Below are 15,841 nucleotides of genomic sequence, written 5' to 3' on the forward strand. Positions count from 1 at the left end.
GTTTTTTGGGGTATCTCTTTAAAAAAAAAGCAATACCCCAAAAAACTATTTTTAACACAGTGCTTTATTTCATGACCTTGTTGACCTTTTCACTATTGGTTCCAATAGCTTCTTCGTCCCAGGCTTTTATGCATGTCCGAACAATCCATGCATGCTCGTGGTCATCTGTTAACAGAAAAAGACATGTTTTAGTGATAATTCTTTACAAACCTTGACCTGTAGCCCTTGTGTATGAATGTAGCCAACTGCTTTCATAGACTTGGACTAGTCTATAAAAGGCATCCAAATATCAATGCCTTTTTCTTCTGGACTTAAAGCGCAGTTATTAGCATGTCTAATCGTTGCGGGCTGCACAATGAAACCACAGGTCACTCTGCATGTCACAGGCTGCCACACGCTCAAGTGGCATTCAAGTCATGGCTAAATTTCTCAAATCAAGATAAGCCCGACAATTTGGAGAAAATAACTCGCAGCCACTTCAGACACCTACAAACAATAACGACACGGTGCTAAAAACCAAGCGACTGCTAAAAGAGCTGACAACAAACCAGTTTTTTCATTGTCGAGCAGAAACGAGTAGCTAATTGCAGGGGAAGTGAGCGTTCGCTGGATGCACGTGCATGCAGCTGCACACACTTGAGTGGCGCGCGGGCCTCTCCCCCAGGTTGCATTGCGCGTGGGCTCCCTTTGTGCACACGAGCAGGTCTGCAGCGCGCCGTGATTGTGTGTAATTGGCCTATAGCACTAACAGCCTCTTCAACTTTAACTCCCACCTGATTGGAGGTCATTGAACGTGTCGGACCAAGGACAGCTGCCACGCAAGGCCCGGACACGTCTTTGTGACATTAAGCATACAGTAATTATTCTGGCCTCAGTGTTGCATAAACTCAACGTTCACTGACCTCAATCAGCACGGCTCAATCTTAATGATAATTACATTGAGGCATTTTGATATTTGCGGTAATTTGAGCCTCTTCACTTTGTAAAGCAGCGTTTATGTCAGGATTAATGTCATGTTTAATTGAGTCACTTTATGGTACAGGTGGCTGCTGTGTTGAGGGTATGTATCCTCAGAGCCACTAAATAATAACAGCAAGTAATTATTTTGCAAATACATTATGGCTTGTTCTCAGCACACTATAAACTTCTTTAAGTCTTCTGCATCCTGAATTATAGATTCAACTATTTTAGCTCCAGTAATCAGTGTTGGTGAGTATTCAGAAAGAAAACAAAATTTTAGTAACTGAATTCAGGTTACTCTTTCAATTCAATTTGTTTTTGTAACACCCAAAATCACAACATAAGGGATTTTTCCCCCTGCTTTTGCTTTTAGAATGATTGCTTTAATTTGGAGGTATTTAGAATACAACTATACAGTTATACATTAAAGCGATACATTGCAGTATTTGATTACCAAAAAAAAGGATTCAAACTAATAGGGAAATAACTAACTACAACTTCATTAGCCTTGATAAAGCATAAGCTAAAACCTAATTCACAATGAACAAACAGTTTATCAAGTAGGATTTAAGCTTGGTAACTACTTGGTTGTGGTTATGGTCAGGAGTTTGGGTATTTGTTAAGTAGTTACTAATCCTGAATCCTTCTTAATACACAATTTGTTCCTTATAAATTAAGCATTTGTACTTTATTAAGGCTTTTAAAAGTGTAGCTATTATAAAGTGTTACCTGCGTTTTTACTGTAAGATAATGCAACACAACTAAGTATTCAGAAAACAGTACACTGATTGGACCATGTAACATGATATATATATACAATATAAAATCAATTTCAATTCAAGTACCGGTATTCAGTATTCTGTCACTAAATACATTTTCAACATTGCCAGTAATTCAATATCTCAGACTGTACAGAGGCCCCGATGAAGACCACACCTTTTCTTACTGCGAGATCGACTCTTTTGGATGCCAGATAAGACACATTCATCTGTGTCATACTGTTGTACTGGAGGAAACACATATTGCATATATTCTGTGATAAAGTATGTGCTCACATGCAACAGGTGCTTGGTCAGGTCACTAGAGAACAGAACTGCACAGTTCATCACATGAATATAATAAGCAAGACCAAATGCATTTATTAGTTTATTATTTATTCAAGTTAATACGTGGTTCCAAATAGATAAACACAAATCTATTACATTTGACTGAGATCTAATTTAGCTTGTTACGATAAGTTAATAAAAAGGCCATCTTTGCCTTTTGGGAAAAAAAACAAAACATCTATTCACTTTCAGATCAATTTCAATGCAACATTTGTATTGTGCTGTTGAATTGTTTTGTCACAAGATCTGGACACATTTTATATGATTTCCACAATAAAGCCATCTGTGTGTTTCATGAAGTATTTCTGTTGTTTAGTTAACTTTCTGCTCGATATCCGTCTGGAGAATAACAGCCTGTGTGGACGACCTTTGTGCAGTGAACACAGCACTGAGAGCGTGTGGAAGCGATAATGGCATCTTGTTTAAGTCTGTTTATCTTAATCCTTAAAATACACTCAGAGGGAAAAGTGTTTCCTTCCAGCTTAATAGCAGTGATTTACACACACATGCGCGCGCACACACACACACACACACACACACACACGCACGCACGCACACACGCACGCATTATGGCGGTATATGTTATCACATTTATATGAGCCCAAATGTAGGTTTACCGCACTTTGGTGAAATAATACTTCTAAAATCTCCATTGCAAAAACTCAATCCAGCTCTATCCTCACCAAAACCTCTGTGATGTTTGGATTTCTTGACATCAGAAGTGTGTCTGAGATTGTTTTATATCCTAAGTTTCATTGCCTGGGATCCAGAATAAACACTTATTAACACTAAATACAGAGATATAATTTAGCATTTTCTTCAGTCACAGGATAAACGAGAGGCAAGACTTTTAAGTAACTGTGTGTGAGGATGGTAAGTGGGACGGGACAGCACATGGCCCAGGCACCAGGGGTATTTTGCCTGGCACTGGAAAGTGTCCAGTGCCGAGGCCTCAATTTGCAGGCTCTCAAAGAGAAGCAGTTATTCCAGAAACAGGAAAGCGCTGCAAACTGAACGACAACACATGGCCTCTTTTGGAGCTGCTGCCGCTGCCTACTGCATCAGGACCGCGCACACACTGTTTGTAGCCGAATGCTCAAGCACACAAACTCACATGTAGAGCAGAAGTTGTCCATTCGTTCATTTTAATTATGCATATTTAATACTATAAGGTGATGGCAAATCTACTTCTGCAATTTAACGTAACATTTAAATATTTTTAGTTAGTGAGGATGTCACTGTTTTGTAAATATGCCTCTTGACATAGTAAATAATCCACATCTCACCACACAATAAAATACTGAAAGCATACATAAGTCATTTCCCAAAGACAACTATTGCTTCTGTACCAAAAATAATACATGACCTCTTTGGGAATATTAACAACAGATCCTATTGTTTTGGAAATTGGCACTGGGCCAGGAGATGTTTGCTCATGTTAGCAACAGTTACTGTTACTAAGGTGTGAGGAATACTGCTGATGATATCAAACAAGGGGTCTAAGGGGACAAATCATTTGTAAAGTAATGATGACAAAACATCCTTACAACACAATTTTACATAATTATTATGTAAAATCATGTTGTAAGGATGTTTTGTCATCATTACTTTACTAACACTGTATTTTAATTGATTAATTCATGTTTGAGTAATCCTGTACTTGAAAGACAGTTTCTGTCTTCAGCTACCTAAATTATGCAAATAATTCTGATTTGGTTCATTAGTGTTAAAAATGTCATCAGTAATTAAAAAACAAACAAAAAAAAATGATACAATGAACAACATATACAATAAGGATATATATATATATATATATATATATAGCAACCCTGATTACATTGGTGTTTATTATGTTCTGACCTGCATTCCTGAGGAATCGGCCTGTGTACGTGGTGACCACTCTGGTGTTAGGATTGTAGAAGCCATCGCCACAATCATAACAGCCTTCAGGTATGACACGCTGACGAAGATGACCAGTCAGCTGGGATTCTCCTACACGCAAAGACAAACATATACCTTTGAATCTTTAGGGGAAATAAACACATAAATATTTTGCCGCTAAAGATGAAATGGTTAAGAGACAGCCAACCTGCAGGTCTGAGCCCTTTACATCTTTCAGTGTAAAAGCGCCGGTCATAACCATCACAATAATCCCACTCCTTCTCCTGATACTGTAGCCCATCTGCAAATGTGAAAACGCCCTAGTAGAAGACAGAAAAACATTTGATTCAAACCAGCAATAAATGTTCTTGGTTATAAACAAACGTTACAGTGTACTTTCAAAGCCACAACTAATCTCAATCACAACCACTCCACTTTTAGTTTTCCATTTGTTAACCATACAATTTTATAAAAGACAAAACAAGAAGCGAGCGCAACATAAGTGGTTGTGAAACTAGAAGTTAAGTTAAAGCAGGAGCTAAATTCTCTCTGTAATCAGGTGGGCTTTTGGAAGGACTGATGCAGGTGCAGAGAGGTTTGAGCCAAGGTTTGTCATGGTTCAGATCTGCCCTCAACTCACATGAATCACCTCTGGAAGACAGTAATTGAATTGATGACCACGAGTACTGTACACATGCGAGAACAATATCTTCATGCACACATAGGAGCGATACCTAATAACCACAACAATATTGGTGGATAATTGGTAAAAGGGACCAGATGTAATGCGAGCTATGACCAATGTGAAACACAGTTGCACATGTGGAGACATTATATTGTGACATGTGTGCAGGGGACACACATGCTGGATCACTCACCTGTTTAGTTATGCCGTTTTCCCAAGTGGCTTCATATTTACTTCCATTTGGAAAGTGCAGCACTCCTTTACCATGAAACACCCCATCTTCCGTCTCGCCCACATACTGGGTCCCAGTCGGAAAAGTATACTTTCCTTTTCCATGCATCCTGGAAGAAAGAGTATATCAAACCTGTGTTCAGGACTGTCACAATAACACATTTTGAAGTGTGATATATTGCTACAGAAAATATAACCTATAATATTGAAACTGCTTTAGACCAATAACACTGCAATTATAAAAAATAATAAATAAAAGTTCAAGATGGCGCCGGATGCCCTGGAATTTTGGTGCACTATGGTTTGTCTGTTTTTTTCTAATAAATAAATATAAAAATGTGTTAATATAGTGACTCTTTGAAGTTACAGTGCATATTTGACCCTCTGTATCTTTACTAGTGCAAAGAAAGGTGCACGCAATAGGCCCTTTTACGCTCCACTTCCTGCTACATTCATTCCTTAAGGGGAATTAGCCAAATCTTGCTAAAATATGATGATGAATGAACACAAAGCGGAGAGAGAATTACAGATGGATAATCACAGGCAGCATGTTAAGACTTTTACGTACCATACTTCACCTGGGGATCCTTAAGTTTATAAAAGTAAGTGGTTTTGTCTCTTAGCTATGCTAACATACAATGCAATCAATAATGTTAAAATATCACCACAAACTGAACCAACCCATTACAAAAAACACTCGACTTTGCATTCTATGTACTTTTATCAAGTTTGTATTTTTATATTTAAGTTAACATATGTTATAAAAACACTTTTATAAACACTTAGGTTTCCTCCGGTGACACTGACATATTTACATTGTAAGTAAAAGTCTTGCTGCCAGTGATATATATATTTAAGTTCTCTGCTGTGAGATCTTTTTTAGTTTGATTTATTTTAGCAAGACTGGGCTAATTCCCACAGAGAATTAATAAAACGAGAAGTGAAGATATACAACCTGAACTAGCCGGGCGCGATCTTGAAAAAAGCCTAGAACAAAAGCCTTGAAAATATGGTTAACGTTACATTGATCATTTATTGATTGAAAATAAATAGTAAATATTATGACAGGGGGACACACAGATTTAGTTATTATGACGATAATAACTCGATGATGTGTAATGGTAAGAAGCCATTGCGAGTGACTGCGTAATGCAAGGTGTCCAAACGGTGCCAAATGCTGCCCTCATACCAAATCCTGCTGGCCCTCAGGCTTCCTGCTAAGTTGGCCCAAACAACAAAAAGTAGTACTTTTAATGTTCCAAATCTTTTTAAAGGTGTGGAGGCGCATCGAAACTATGTCAAATGCAAAATTTCGAATGGTTCACTTCATTGTCGAGCCCTCTGCTCCGTTCAAAATGTGGCCCTCGGTGAGAAGAGTTTTGACACCCTCAAAAGTATCTGTAAGACCGGAGACATCTTGGCCCAAGATGTCTCCGGTCTTACGTTTGAAAACAAACACTGTTAACAGATAGAAGGGAGAAAACAATTGTTAACATTTTATAGTTTTTCTCCAAAATACAACAAAATATGAATACTGGCGACACAGCAGCCCTGGACGGAGAAGTTGGTGAATATCATAATTATATCCAGATATGCGATCGGGATTGTTATAAGAAAGCCTGAAAGCTATAACAGCCTGTGAGAGTGTGTTCACGTGTCTTATTCTTACTTTGCTGTTTGGATATAGCTGTTCAGTTTCTGTAAAACTAATTTGGTATTTTTTATTTTTGTTAATAATCCATCCATTTTCTTCCGCTTATCCGGGGCCGGGTTGTGGGGCAGCAGGCTGAGCTGGGACACCCAGACTTCCTCTCCCCAGACACTTCTTCCAACTCCTCCGAGGGGATCCCGAGGCGTTCCCAGGCCAGCCGAGAGACATTTTTGTTTATCAAATTATTCAATTTAGCATTAAATTATACAATTTATTGATTCATTTATTTGTTATTTGGATTGTATTTGTAACCCTTGTTGTGATCATTTTGTAGAAAATAAATAAATAACAGGTATAGTGGCTTCTACAACTACTCAAACTCCAACTAATTTGTTTGATACAAATATTCACCAGCTTCTCCGTCCATGGCTGTTGTGTCACCAGTATCGATATTTTGCTGTAGTTTATAGCAAAACAATAACATTTTAACAATTTGTATCTCCCGCCTTTTTTCACCCAAAAGGGGGCGGGGAAATGACATATGACCGGAGACATCTATTCTGTACAGTTGCCATGACGACGATGTCAAACATCACCAACATTCCCCACACTAGAGATAGGGGAAATCGCAAAGAAGACGGATAATCACGACGAGACAACAAGACCGAGGAATAACAAAGCAATAGCAAGAATCAGACTTAGATTATCTACAAAACGAACTTTGAGGAACGAAAATTGGACAAGAAATGCGACCTACGCGCGACAAATGATGCGATAATTAATAGTGGCTTGTGTAATGATTGACGTACAAAACACATCAGCCAATTTAGTTTGTTTGGAAACATTTAAGTAAAAAATGATAAGAGCATGTTTTACCTGCCATATTTCTCCTCCCCTTCATAGCTGCTCCCAATAAAATCCATAAATTGTCTTCTTGTGATGTGAGAGCCCAGGGCTGGTGCTGTAGAGCTGTAGAGCTGAATCCAGAGTCCTCTGTCCCGCAGACCAAGAGGGATCTTCAGCTTCTTGTGTCCGGAAGAACACGAGCAGCAGCGCTCCAAAGTACACACACTTCAAAGCAAACAGACGTCAATAAAACAAGGCATCGCTCACATGGAGCCCACGTAATGCAACACTCGGATGCCAACCGCCATAAAACAACAACAACAACAACAACAACAACGACAGTAGGTGGTGGTAGTGTAAACACCAAAGAAGAAGAGCAACAAAGCAATGGAAGGAGTACTTTTACGCACTACGACAGTCTGAGGACTACGAAAAGTCTGAGGAATAAAGTCTGGCGGTAATGCAACAATTGGATGCCAACCGCCATAAAACAACAACAACAACAACAAAAACAACAACAACAACGAAACGTCTGAGGAATAAAGTCTGGCGGTAATGCAACACTCGGATGCCAACCGCCATAAAACAACAACAACAACAACACGTGGCAATGGAATAAGAATTTTTAAGGACTACGACAAAGTCTGAGGGGAGGAAGAACTTCTATAGGATACAATGACAAAGGCATCTCATGACCTCTTGGGCTCTGTCAAAGCACTGGAGGTCAAAGCACTGGAAGAACAACTTTTAGGACTACGACAAAGTCTGGGGAATACAGTCTGGCGGTAATGCGACACTCGGCTGTCGACTGCCATAAAACAATAACAACAGCAACAACAGTCTAAGGAATACAGTCTGGCGGTAATGCAACACTCGGATGCCAACCGCCATAAAACAACAACAACAACAACAACAACACGTGGCTAAGCGACCGCGCAGGACGCAGTCTGTGATGACTTTTATTTTCATTTATTCTTTAATATTTTATTTGTGGCGTGGAGCACATGTTTTGGCGGCGTGCGGCTGCAGTGGGTGGCAGTGAATGCACCGTTCCAGTTGGCTGGCAGCCATTAACAGTAACACAACAACAACAACAACAACAACAACAACAACAACAACAACAACAACTTCAAAGTAATATACAACTAAAAATATAAATTAAATAAAAACATTACGTGATTATTTATTTCTTATTACTATTTTTTAATAAATGGTGTTTGAACACAATTAGAAAACATTCAAATTGAATAAAAGACTGGCAGCTTATAGAAATACTGATCCAATATGATGAACATTGTTTTGAAGAAATGCTTCTTTAAAATACAGGTTGTGTTATAGTTTCAGATGGAGGCTGGGCTTTTGTGATCACAGATATTTATTTAATTAACAGTCAATCTCCCGAACTTCTGATCCACAAATGTTGAACTATCTCTTTATTTGTTTGGTTTCGACTCCACAAACAATCACAATTTTGAACATCATGATTAGAATACAATAAACAATATTGAAAAACACTGAAAGAAAGATTAAATGATTCTTACACCACTGCACTCATTCATCCACACAACATTAACAGAAAACCATATAATCCCTCTGATCCACCACTTTCTCACAAAATGTCCACATGTCTTCACACAACACCTCCTTCTTTGTTGCCCAATTCTACTCCACTTTTGCTGAAGAGGGCAAACGAATTTCCAGCCTCTGTCACCTCATTCTCGTCCCATTCGAGCACAGAGGGAAAGTTGCTGTGTCGAGCTGTTAGGTGGAGTCTCCATGACAACGGGGAAACCTGGAGCAGAAGACGGTGGGGAAAATGTCATAGATATCCGGAACATGTCCATGGAATGTGGACTACTTGACACTATAGTTTGGAGTTAAGAAGATGATTGGATCATGATGTAGACCGTAAACGAAGATCTGCTGCTATAACAAAGCAATCCTAATGTTTAAGACGTTTGTTTAAATTTTCCGCTCAGGTCGCCATTCACTACGTCATCAGAACGCGACTCGAAGCTGACGGGCAGGCGCAGTAAACTGACCTTCCACGGTTTCGTCTCTTGTCCTGCAGTCAGGCGAGGACACTGAATGATATTTACACAGAGATTTGGAGTTTCTGGGTCGTTTTACTGCAGCAGGGGACAACCATGCCAACGCTAGATGTCCCGACTTTACAGGAGCTAAAAGTGGATGAAGTGAGTTGAAATCAGTCCTTCTGGGAAGCGTTAGCCAACTAGCATGCTAATGCTTTACACTTGTAGTTGAAACCTCTGCACAGAAATAGTTTTAATGGTCATGCCAAGCTATATTATTGTGATTAAAGCGTTTAAACAACCATGTTTTCCTGTCCAACCGATTTAGCTTAGTTATTGGTGCTAGAAAAGAGACGTGTTATTGTAAATATGGGACATTCTCACCACATACCAGTGGGAACATGTCCTGTTCATGGGCTGTATCATGTATAGCTATGTCTATGGTGCTACTACTGCATCAGGACTATTTATACAGGACGTGTATTTATTTAATTGTGTTGGAGTGATTTTGCTTTGTGTCTCAACATTTGATTGTTTGTTCCACTTATGAAATGGCAATTACTAGTGTGTTTTTGGCCAAAAATAAACATGCATACAGCGTAAACAAGTACATTCAAGACCATAATCTACCAATTGCTCGAGGAAAAAAGGCAAACAATTTTACATTTTATTTAATCACACTGGAAATACAGATACAACATTTTTGTACACCATATAATTATGCAGCATCAACATAGCTCCCGTACAGGGTTAAAAACAGTTAAAAAATTTCAATTGTAATTGTTTTGCTTCTGTCCACCATGGTAAGAGGTTATTTCATCTCGGCAACACGGGCAGCAAAATTATTTCCCAGTTCCAAAAAATAAATGGCAATATTACGCAACTACACCATTCCTTGTAAGAACTTGAAACTCAAAGCATGCCACATCATTAATAAGTGTTCATTTTCAGACAATTAAGTGAACCCAAGCATAGCCGATAAGAGAGCGCCAGCTTTAATCCAGTGATGGACTATGTATTTACTGCCAATTAAGGTATTCTGACACAAATCTTACCCATGTAGAGGAATGAGAGCCCCTGCTTTCAAATGCAACTGCTTTAAGAAAATAATTGTACAATGCAACTGCTGACATGGAGTGAATCACTTGTCACCCTGACCGGCCACTAATGTCTTTATCTCTTTGGTTAATTCAAAACAATTGAACTTTGTTTGTCCAGATTAATGTTTCATCTGCTGTGCTGAAAGCTGCTGCTCACCATTATGGCTCTCGGTGTGACAAACCCAACAAGGAATTCATGCTCTGCCGCTGGGAAGAGAAGGACCCCAGAAAGTGTCTGGAAGAGGGGAGAAAAGTCAACGAGTGCGCCCTAAACTTCTTCAGGTAATTGTATGCTGATATTTGGGTTTTAATGTGATCCGATCAGGGTGGCACTATGTCAGACGACCCTTGGTGTGACAATTTGGAAAGTTTGGTTATATTGTGATTTAGTGCTTCTCTGATTAATGCAGCTCAACCCTCAAATATAGAAAGACACTGATACTGCTTTTCCCCTTCCCCTCCTGTTATTGGTCAGCTTTTATTATCCACTGAGTGACAGTCACATTTAACCAACTCGAGTAGTATGTTAACTCAATTGCCGGCTGTTAGTATTTTGAACAGGTAAATTCTTGAAGAGCACACATTTGAACTTGGATCCTATTGTGACTGTATTACGGCACCATGGGAATGTTCAAGGCATATCTTCTTAAACTATTCAGAGTCTTGGATATATGAGCACTTATTATATTCAATATGATTTAATCCTATTATTTATTATTGTGACTCACAGGCAAATTAAGGGCAACTGTGCCGAGTCCTTTACAGAGTACTGGACTTGTCTGGACTACAGCAACTTGGCTGAGCTGCGTCAGTGTCGTCAACAACAGGACGCATTTGACAACTGTGTCCTAGACAAATTGGGGTGGCAGAGGCCTGAACTTGGAGACCTGTCCAAGGTGAGTCTTTCATTGTATTTGCATATTTTATCTATTTCATATATTTAGTCATGTATTTTTTTCCATGGTAGAATTATGGTGGTGTATTGCAGAAAATACACATTAGCGTTTAATGTATTTAACTGTTGTGTGTTTGTAGGTAACTAAAGTGGCAACTGCCCGACCCATCCCTGAGAATCCCTACAATTCAAGGCCACGTCCTGAGCCCAACCCTGTCATCGAAGGTAAACTGGAGCCTTCCAAATATGGCAGCAGATTATTCTTCTGGACCTGGTGAAGTTGCCTTAGAGAATACAGCACTATGGGCTCTGTCCAGATATATTTGTAATTATTTGTAAAACACATTGCTGTGTCTTTGGATGGATCTTTAAGTCGCTGTCACTATTTAAAAGGAAAATGCTGGCAACAATTTCCATTTAAAGATACACTTACCTTCATCAGAGTAAATGTATTTAATGATCAAATCCAATAGCTTATTCTTAATGTACAATAAAATAAAGATCCAGACTTGAGTTGTGTGAAATGTTGTCATTGTATGTTTTTTATTTTATTTTATTTATTTTTTAAACTAAGGTTTTGCTAAATGTGCCCATAAATGCTGAAAATTGAAGGCACACTCCTCACATCTGTGTGTTGTCAGTGTGTGTATTGTTGGAGCTGCGAAGGCTGAGGTCAGAGAGCAAAGTTCAGGGTCATTAGAAAGCGTTCCTTCTGCTTCCTTCTGTTCTCCAGCCGACATCCTGCCTTTGACCTGGTCTGGACCAAGACTGGGATTCATTTGTGCCGATGTGCACTAAAGACTGTAGCCACTAGTAGACGACGTGCAGCTCCACATAAGCACTTTTGACCTTGAATGGAAGAGGCCTGAACTAAAGCACACTGGGAGGTGGGACATGCATACAGGCATTCACATAGCACTGGGAGCAGCTCAAACCAGACTGGCTACACAAAATACTATTAAAGCTTGTTCTCAAGACTAAAAACGAGGTTCCTTTATACATGTCAGATTTCTTCAAGCTTTAAACTGTCATCTGATTCTTTGGGGACACAAAGAAATTCAATTATCTGACAGTTTTTCCAAACTGAAATCTTGAGTGCTGCTCCTGGCTGTTTTTATCATGTCAACACTGGGTTTGACAAACTGCCTAAAATATCATTGGCTACAAAATAAAAATAAAGCTTTTCCTAGATTGAACTTTGATAGAATGCTTTGTATGTCCAAACAACGTTCCCATGTCGCTCCTCATTTCTCTGGTAGCCCAGTAAACATTGTGCAGTCACAATTAGTTTCCATACGCAGCCATGCATGTGGAGAAGCTCGTAGACATGAGTGTGCACGTCTTGGTGTTTCTGTTGGGTGTCACTGCCAATTGAGGCAGAAATCCCCTGTATGTCCTCAAGGTGTGGCCTAGACCTGTAGCCTGCACAGGAAACGCCTGTGTGACCTGCACACTGAGACGGGACGAACCCGGGACTAGAGGTGAGTGCAGGAATACAGGAAGAAGAAAAGCTGAATACTTACAAATGATTCTCTTGTATTACCATTGAAAGTGGTGAGAGTGAGTGGATAGAGGTTCAGAGGCCTCTGGCTCGTGGCAGACCTGTCTCCATGCGACTTGCAGGAAGCTGAGGGTCATTGCTGTTTGACTCGGCTGCACTGCCGGAAACGTGCTTTGGCACAGGAAATAAATACAATACAGGGCTTTCACAAAGTAACAGGCTGCCCAGGAGCCTGATGCACTAAAATAATTAAACAACTGCACTTGTTCATAACGCACCACTATCAATAATGCCATAGTTCAGGTCAGGTGCAACATCATGTAAGAAGTAGAGATGACGAGCACTAAAAAGCTTTTAAAAAAAAAAGAAGAAAAGTATGTCCAAGCCTCTATTTCTCATCAACCAGAAATGTATTCTTCAATACACGGAATAATGAATAAATGTTCCATGTTTGTATGAGGTATGCAGAAAAAAAACGTCCTTGTCTGAGGTGATGGATCAGGGAACCACACATGTATTGCTTTGCTTTCACAGGACATCAGCTGTATCTGTGCTGCTAAGAGCCCCGAACATGAGGGTGCACTTGATATGACAAACATTAACACAGAGTTTTGTTTGATTTGTTTATGTTGGTACTCCTTTGCCATTTGTCTCTGATCTTTAGACTGAACACATCGAGTGGAGCTTTCATGTCTTGTCAAAAAGTACCACTATTATATCTCCATCCACCACTCACATACTTCAGGACTTAAAAGACACAAGTAGAATATTGAATATTGTCATGCTACAGTACAATGATTTGTAAGATTAAGTTTATGTAATTTGAATCCTTCGTTATTGTGCCCACTTCAAGATTAAGGATGTGGCCACATACTTTAATCCTTCTACATGAGAAACAACAAAAACATCAAAACATTTGTTCACTCAAGGTAATGAGCAGTCAATCAGAAAGAGCCTTTATTTGCAAGAAAGATTTAACATGTGAATTTAGTATTTGTAATTTACATAATTAATACATTTATACAATAATAACAAACATGACACACTTATCATACAGTGAAACAGACAAAAATCAGAAGAGATTTTTTTTTTTACCAGACACCGAGCCTAAATCTGTTTGGTGACAGAGGCATGACCACGGCCTGTGTTGTACATTCTTTCAGGACACGCTTCAGAGACGTCCTTTTACTGCAATGCTCTGCCGTATGACTCTGAATGCTGAGCCTAAGACAACACAAAGAGAGCGTTAGGTCTGACTGGTGAGGGACATGACGGAGCACGAGAGCTCCTGCTTCAGAGTCCATTAATGCAGATCTGCTGCAGGAGCACGGACAGACAGGTAAACCTGCTGTGATATAAACATGCACACCAAAAACATGTAAAAACACACAACTGCCAACAGTCACGCAACGTAAATCATTTTTGTCTTCACAATTTCACGCTTGTCACACGGCTTAGTGCTACACACGCTGTTGTTTTAGAGCTCTGTGTGTGTCTGTGTGTGTTGTTCAGTTCCTTGTGACCAGTCGGTTTGTTTTGGCCGGGTCCCAAAACGTCATCACTTCTCGTTGATGGCTCGACTCTTGCAAACCCTCCGTCCCACGGCTATTTACAAGTCCACCACAGAGACCACGTCCTCTGTGTGCCAACAACAGCAGCATCTTTACAGAGCAGCACTGGGCATCTTATTTTCTGATTGGTCCGATTAGCACTTTAATATGTTTAAGAGCAAAGACAGAAAATAACTCCTAAAACCTCAGAGAGCAATTTATTTAGTTTTTTACTGTTTTAAGATTATGAACCAGTGGTCACATTAACATATTGTAATTATTTCATACTGTACAACCTTTAAAAGTTTGTAAACAAAAACATTTTAAGGTCCTGAATGGAGGCGAAAGTAAATGTGGAACATTGTGTGATTTTATTGAAGGAACTGAGATTAACCTGATGATTAATACTTAAATAAAAACCTAAATTCAGATTTCAGTGAAATACTTACACATATGTTGATAGACAGATATGATCTACAGCTATATTACATATTTAACCACAAATTATACTTTTGGTGAAAATCAAATGCAATTTTGAGGCTAGATACTAGTATTGTGCCACCCTTTGTAACAGAAGAATAAACTAACTGACATTTATACTTGTGGAATTCATAATTGGTGCTTATTATTGTTACAAAGCCTTAAAACCATTACTATTTAGGTCTAATGTCAGTTCATTGTAGTTTACTTCTTTCATCATGACATAGCTTCTATTAATTTTATGAAGAAAAACAACAATAGCACTTACGTATTAAAACTTAACTTCTCAAAGTGACCCAAATCCATTTTTAACAAACTTTGACTCTGACATTTTGCAACATCAGCGAGCACACTCAGAGCACTGAGCGTGTTCCCACAGACGCACTGAACTCCAGCCAGCAGTGTGAGTGCGAATGGTAGTCTGATATGGCCTTAAGGCTGTTGTGTTTGTGGTTTCCATAGGTTTACTGGAGCATTCCTTGGTTGTGCGTTCATCTAAACAGAGCTAGTTAAAAAGGACGCGGGGCTATGGGCTACGCACTGCGGCGGGGTTGCTCTGGGTGGCTTCTATCTCACAGCGGGCTAGCAGAGTTTCGAGTTTCCAACGCATGTCAAGGTGGGTTAGTCCTCTGTGTGCCGGGCTGCTCTGAAGTCCTGGTGGGCTATCACTCACTGTGGGCCCTTGAGTCTCAATCTGTTCCTCCCACCTCCATCAGCCGCTGCCTCATCTGATGACCAAGACGAGCCCTGGCTGGATGTCCCTCGGTCTGTCTCTGAGACCAGATCCCACTGAGCTGTGATGTGCTTTTTCCACTCGGGTCATCAGACTGCGCTGCTCTCATGTCACCTCCAGTTTCCCCGGCCACAGAGTACGAGTTTGGAGCTTATGAAGGCACAAAGAGAGATCTGTAGATACTTCCAA

At 39.6% G+C, this 15,841-nt stretch overlaps 2 protein-coding genes across 2 annotated transcripts; one reads left to right on the top strand and one right to left on the bottom strand.

The window, feature by feature from the left end:
• Nucleotides 1–40: 40 nt before the first annotated feature.
• Nucleotides 41–7,472, bottom strand: morn5 (MORN repeat containing 5). The gene is made up of 5 exons (XM_072453926.1): nucleotides 7,391–7,472; nucleotides 4,826–4,973; nucleotides 4,156–4,267; nucleotides 3,927–4,058; nucleotides 41–165 (listed from the first exon to the last, which is right to left on the bottom strand). Exons 1-5 carry the CDS (start codon nucleotides 7,435–7,437, stop codon nucleotides 65–67), a joined length of 540 nt encoding a protein of 179 aa, XP_072310027.1. The 5' UTR covers nucleotides 7,438–7,472; the 3' UTR covers nucleotides 41–64.
• A 1,836-nt stretch (nucleotides 7,473–9,308) lies between these two features.
• ndufa8 (NADH:ubiquinone oxidoreductase subunit A8) lies at nucleotides 9,309–11,901 on the top strand. The gene is made up of 4 exons (XM_072455352.1): nucleotides 9,309–9,555; nucleotides 10,612–10,775; nucleotides 11,224–11,389; nucleotides 11,529–11,901. The coding sequence occupies exons 1-4, from the start codon at nucleotides 9,508–9,510 to the stop codon at nucleotides 11,664–11,666; spliced, it is 516 nt and encodes a 171-aa protein (XP_072311453.1). The 5' UTR covers nucleotides 9,309–9,507; the 3' UTR covers nucleotides 11,667–11,901.
• The last annotated feature ends 3,940 nt before the right edge of the window (nucleotides 11,902–15,841 follow it).

Source organism: Eucyclogobius newberryi, unplaced genomic scaffold, assembly GCF_026437365.1.
Source record: "Eucyclogobius newberryi isolate DKJ021-1_F unplaced genomic scaffold, fEucNew1.0.hap1 SCAF_2, whole genome shotgun sequence".
Lineage (NCBI taxonomy): Eukaryota > Metazoa > Chordata > Actinopteri > Gobiiformes > Gobiidae > Eucyclogobius > Eucyclogobius newberryi.

Excerpts from the sequence above, each read along its gene's own strand:
- morn5 (XM_072453926.1), bottom strand. The coding sequence starts at position 7,437 with ATGGATTTTATTGGGAGCAGCTATGAAGGGGAGGAGAAATATGGCAG. Across the intron at positions 4,974-7,390 it reads GGGGAGGAGAAATATGGCAG|GATGCATGGAAAAGGAAAGT; the intron begins GTAAAACATGCT and ends TCTTTCTTCCAG. Across the intron at positions 4,268-4,825 it reads AAAACGGCATAACTAAACAG|GGCGTTTTCACATTTGCAGA; the intron begins GTGAGTGATCCA and ends GTCTTCTACTAG.
- ndufa8 (XM_072455352.1), top strand. The coding sequence starts at position 9,508 with ATGCCAACGCTAGATGTCCCGACTTTACAGGAGCTAAAAGTGGATGAA. Across the intron at positions 9,556-10,611 it reads AGGAGCTAAAAGTGGATGAA|ATTAATGTTTCATCTGCTGT; the intron begins GTGAGTTGAAAT and ends TTGTTTGTCCAG. Across the intron at positions 10,776-11,223 it reads TGCGCCCTAAACTTCTTCAG|GCAAATTAAGGGCAACTGTG; the intron begins GTAATTGTATGC and ends TGTGACTCACAG.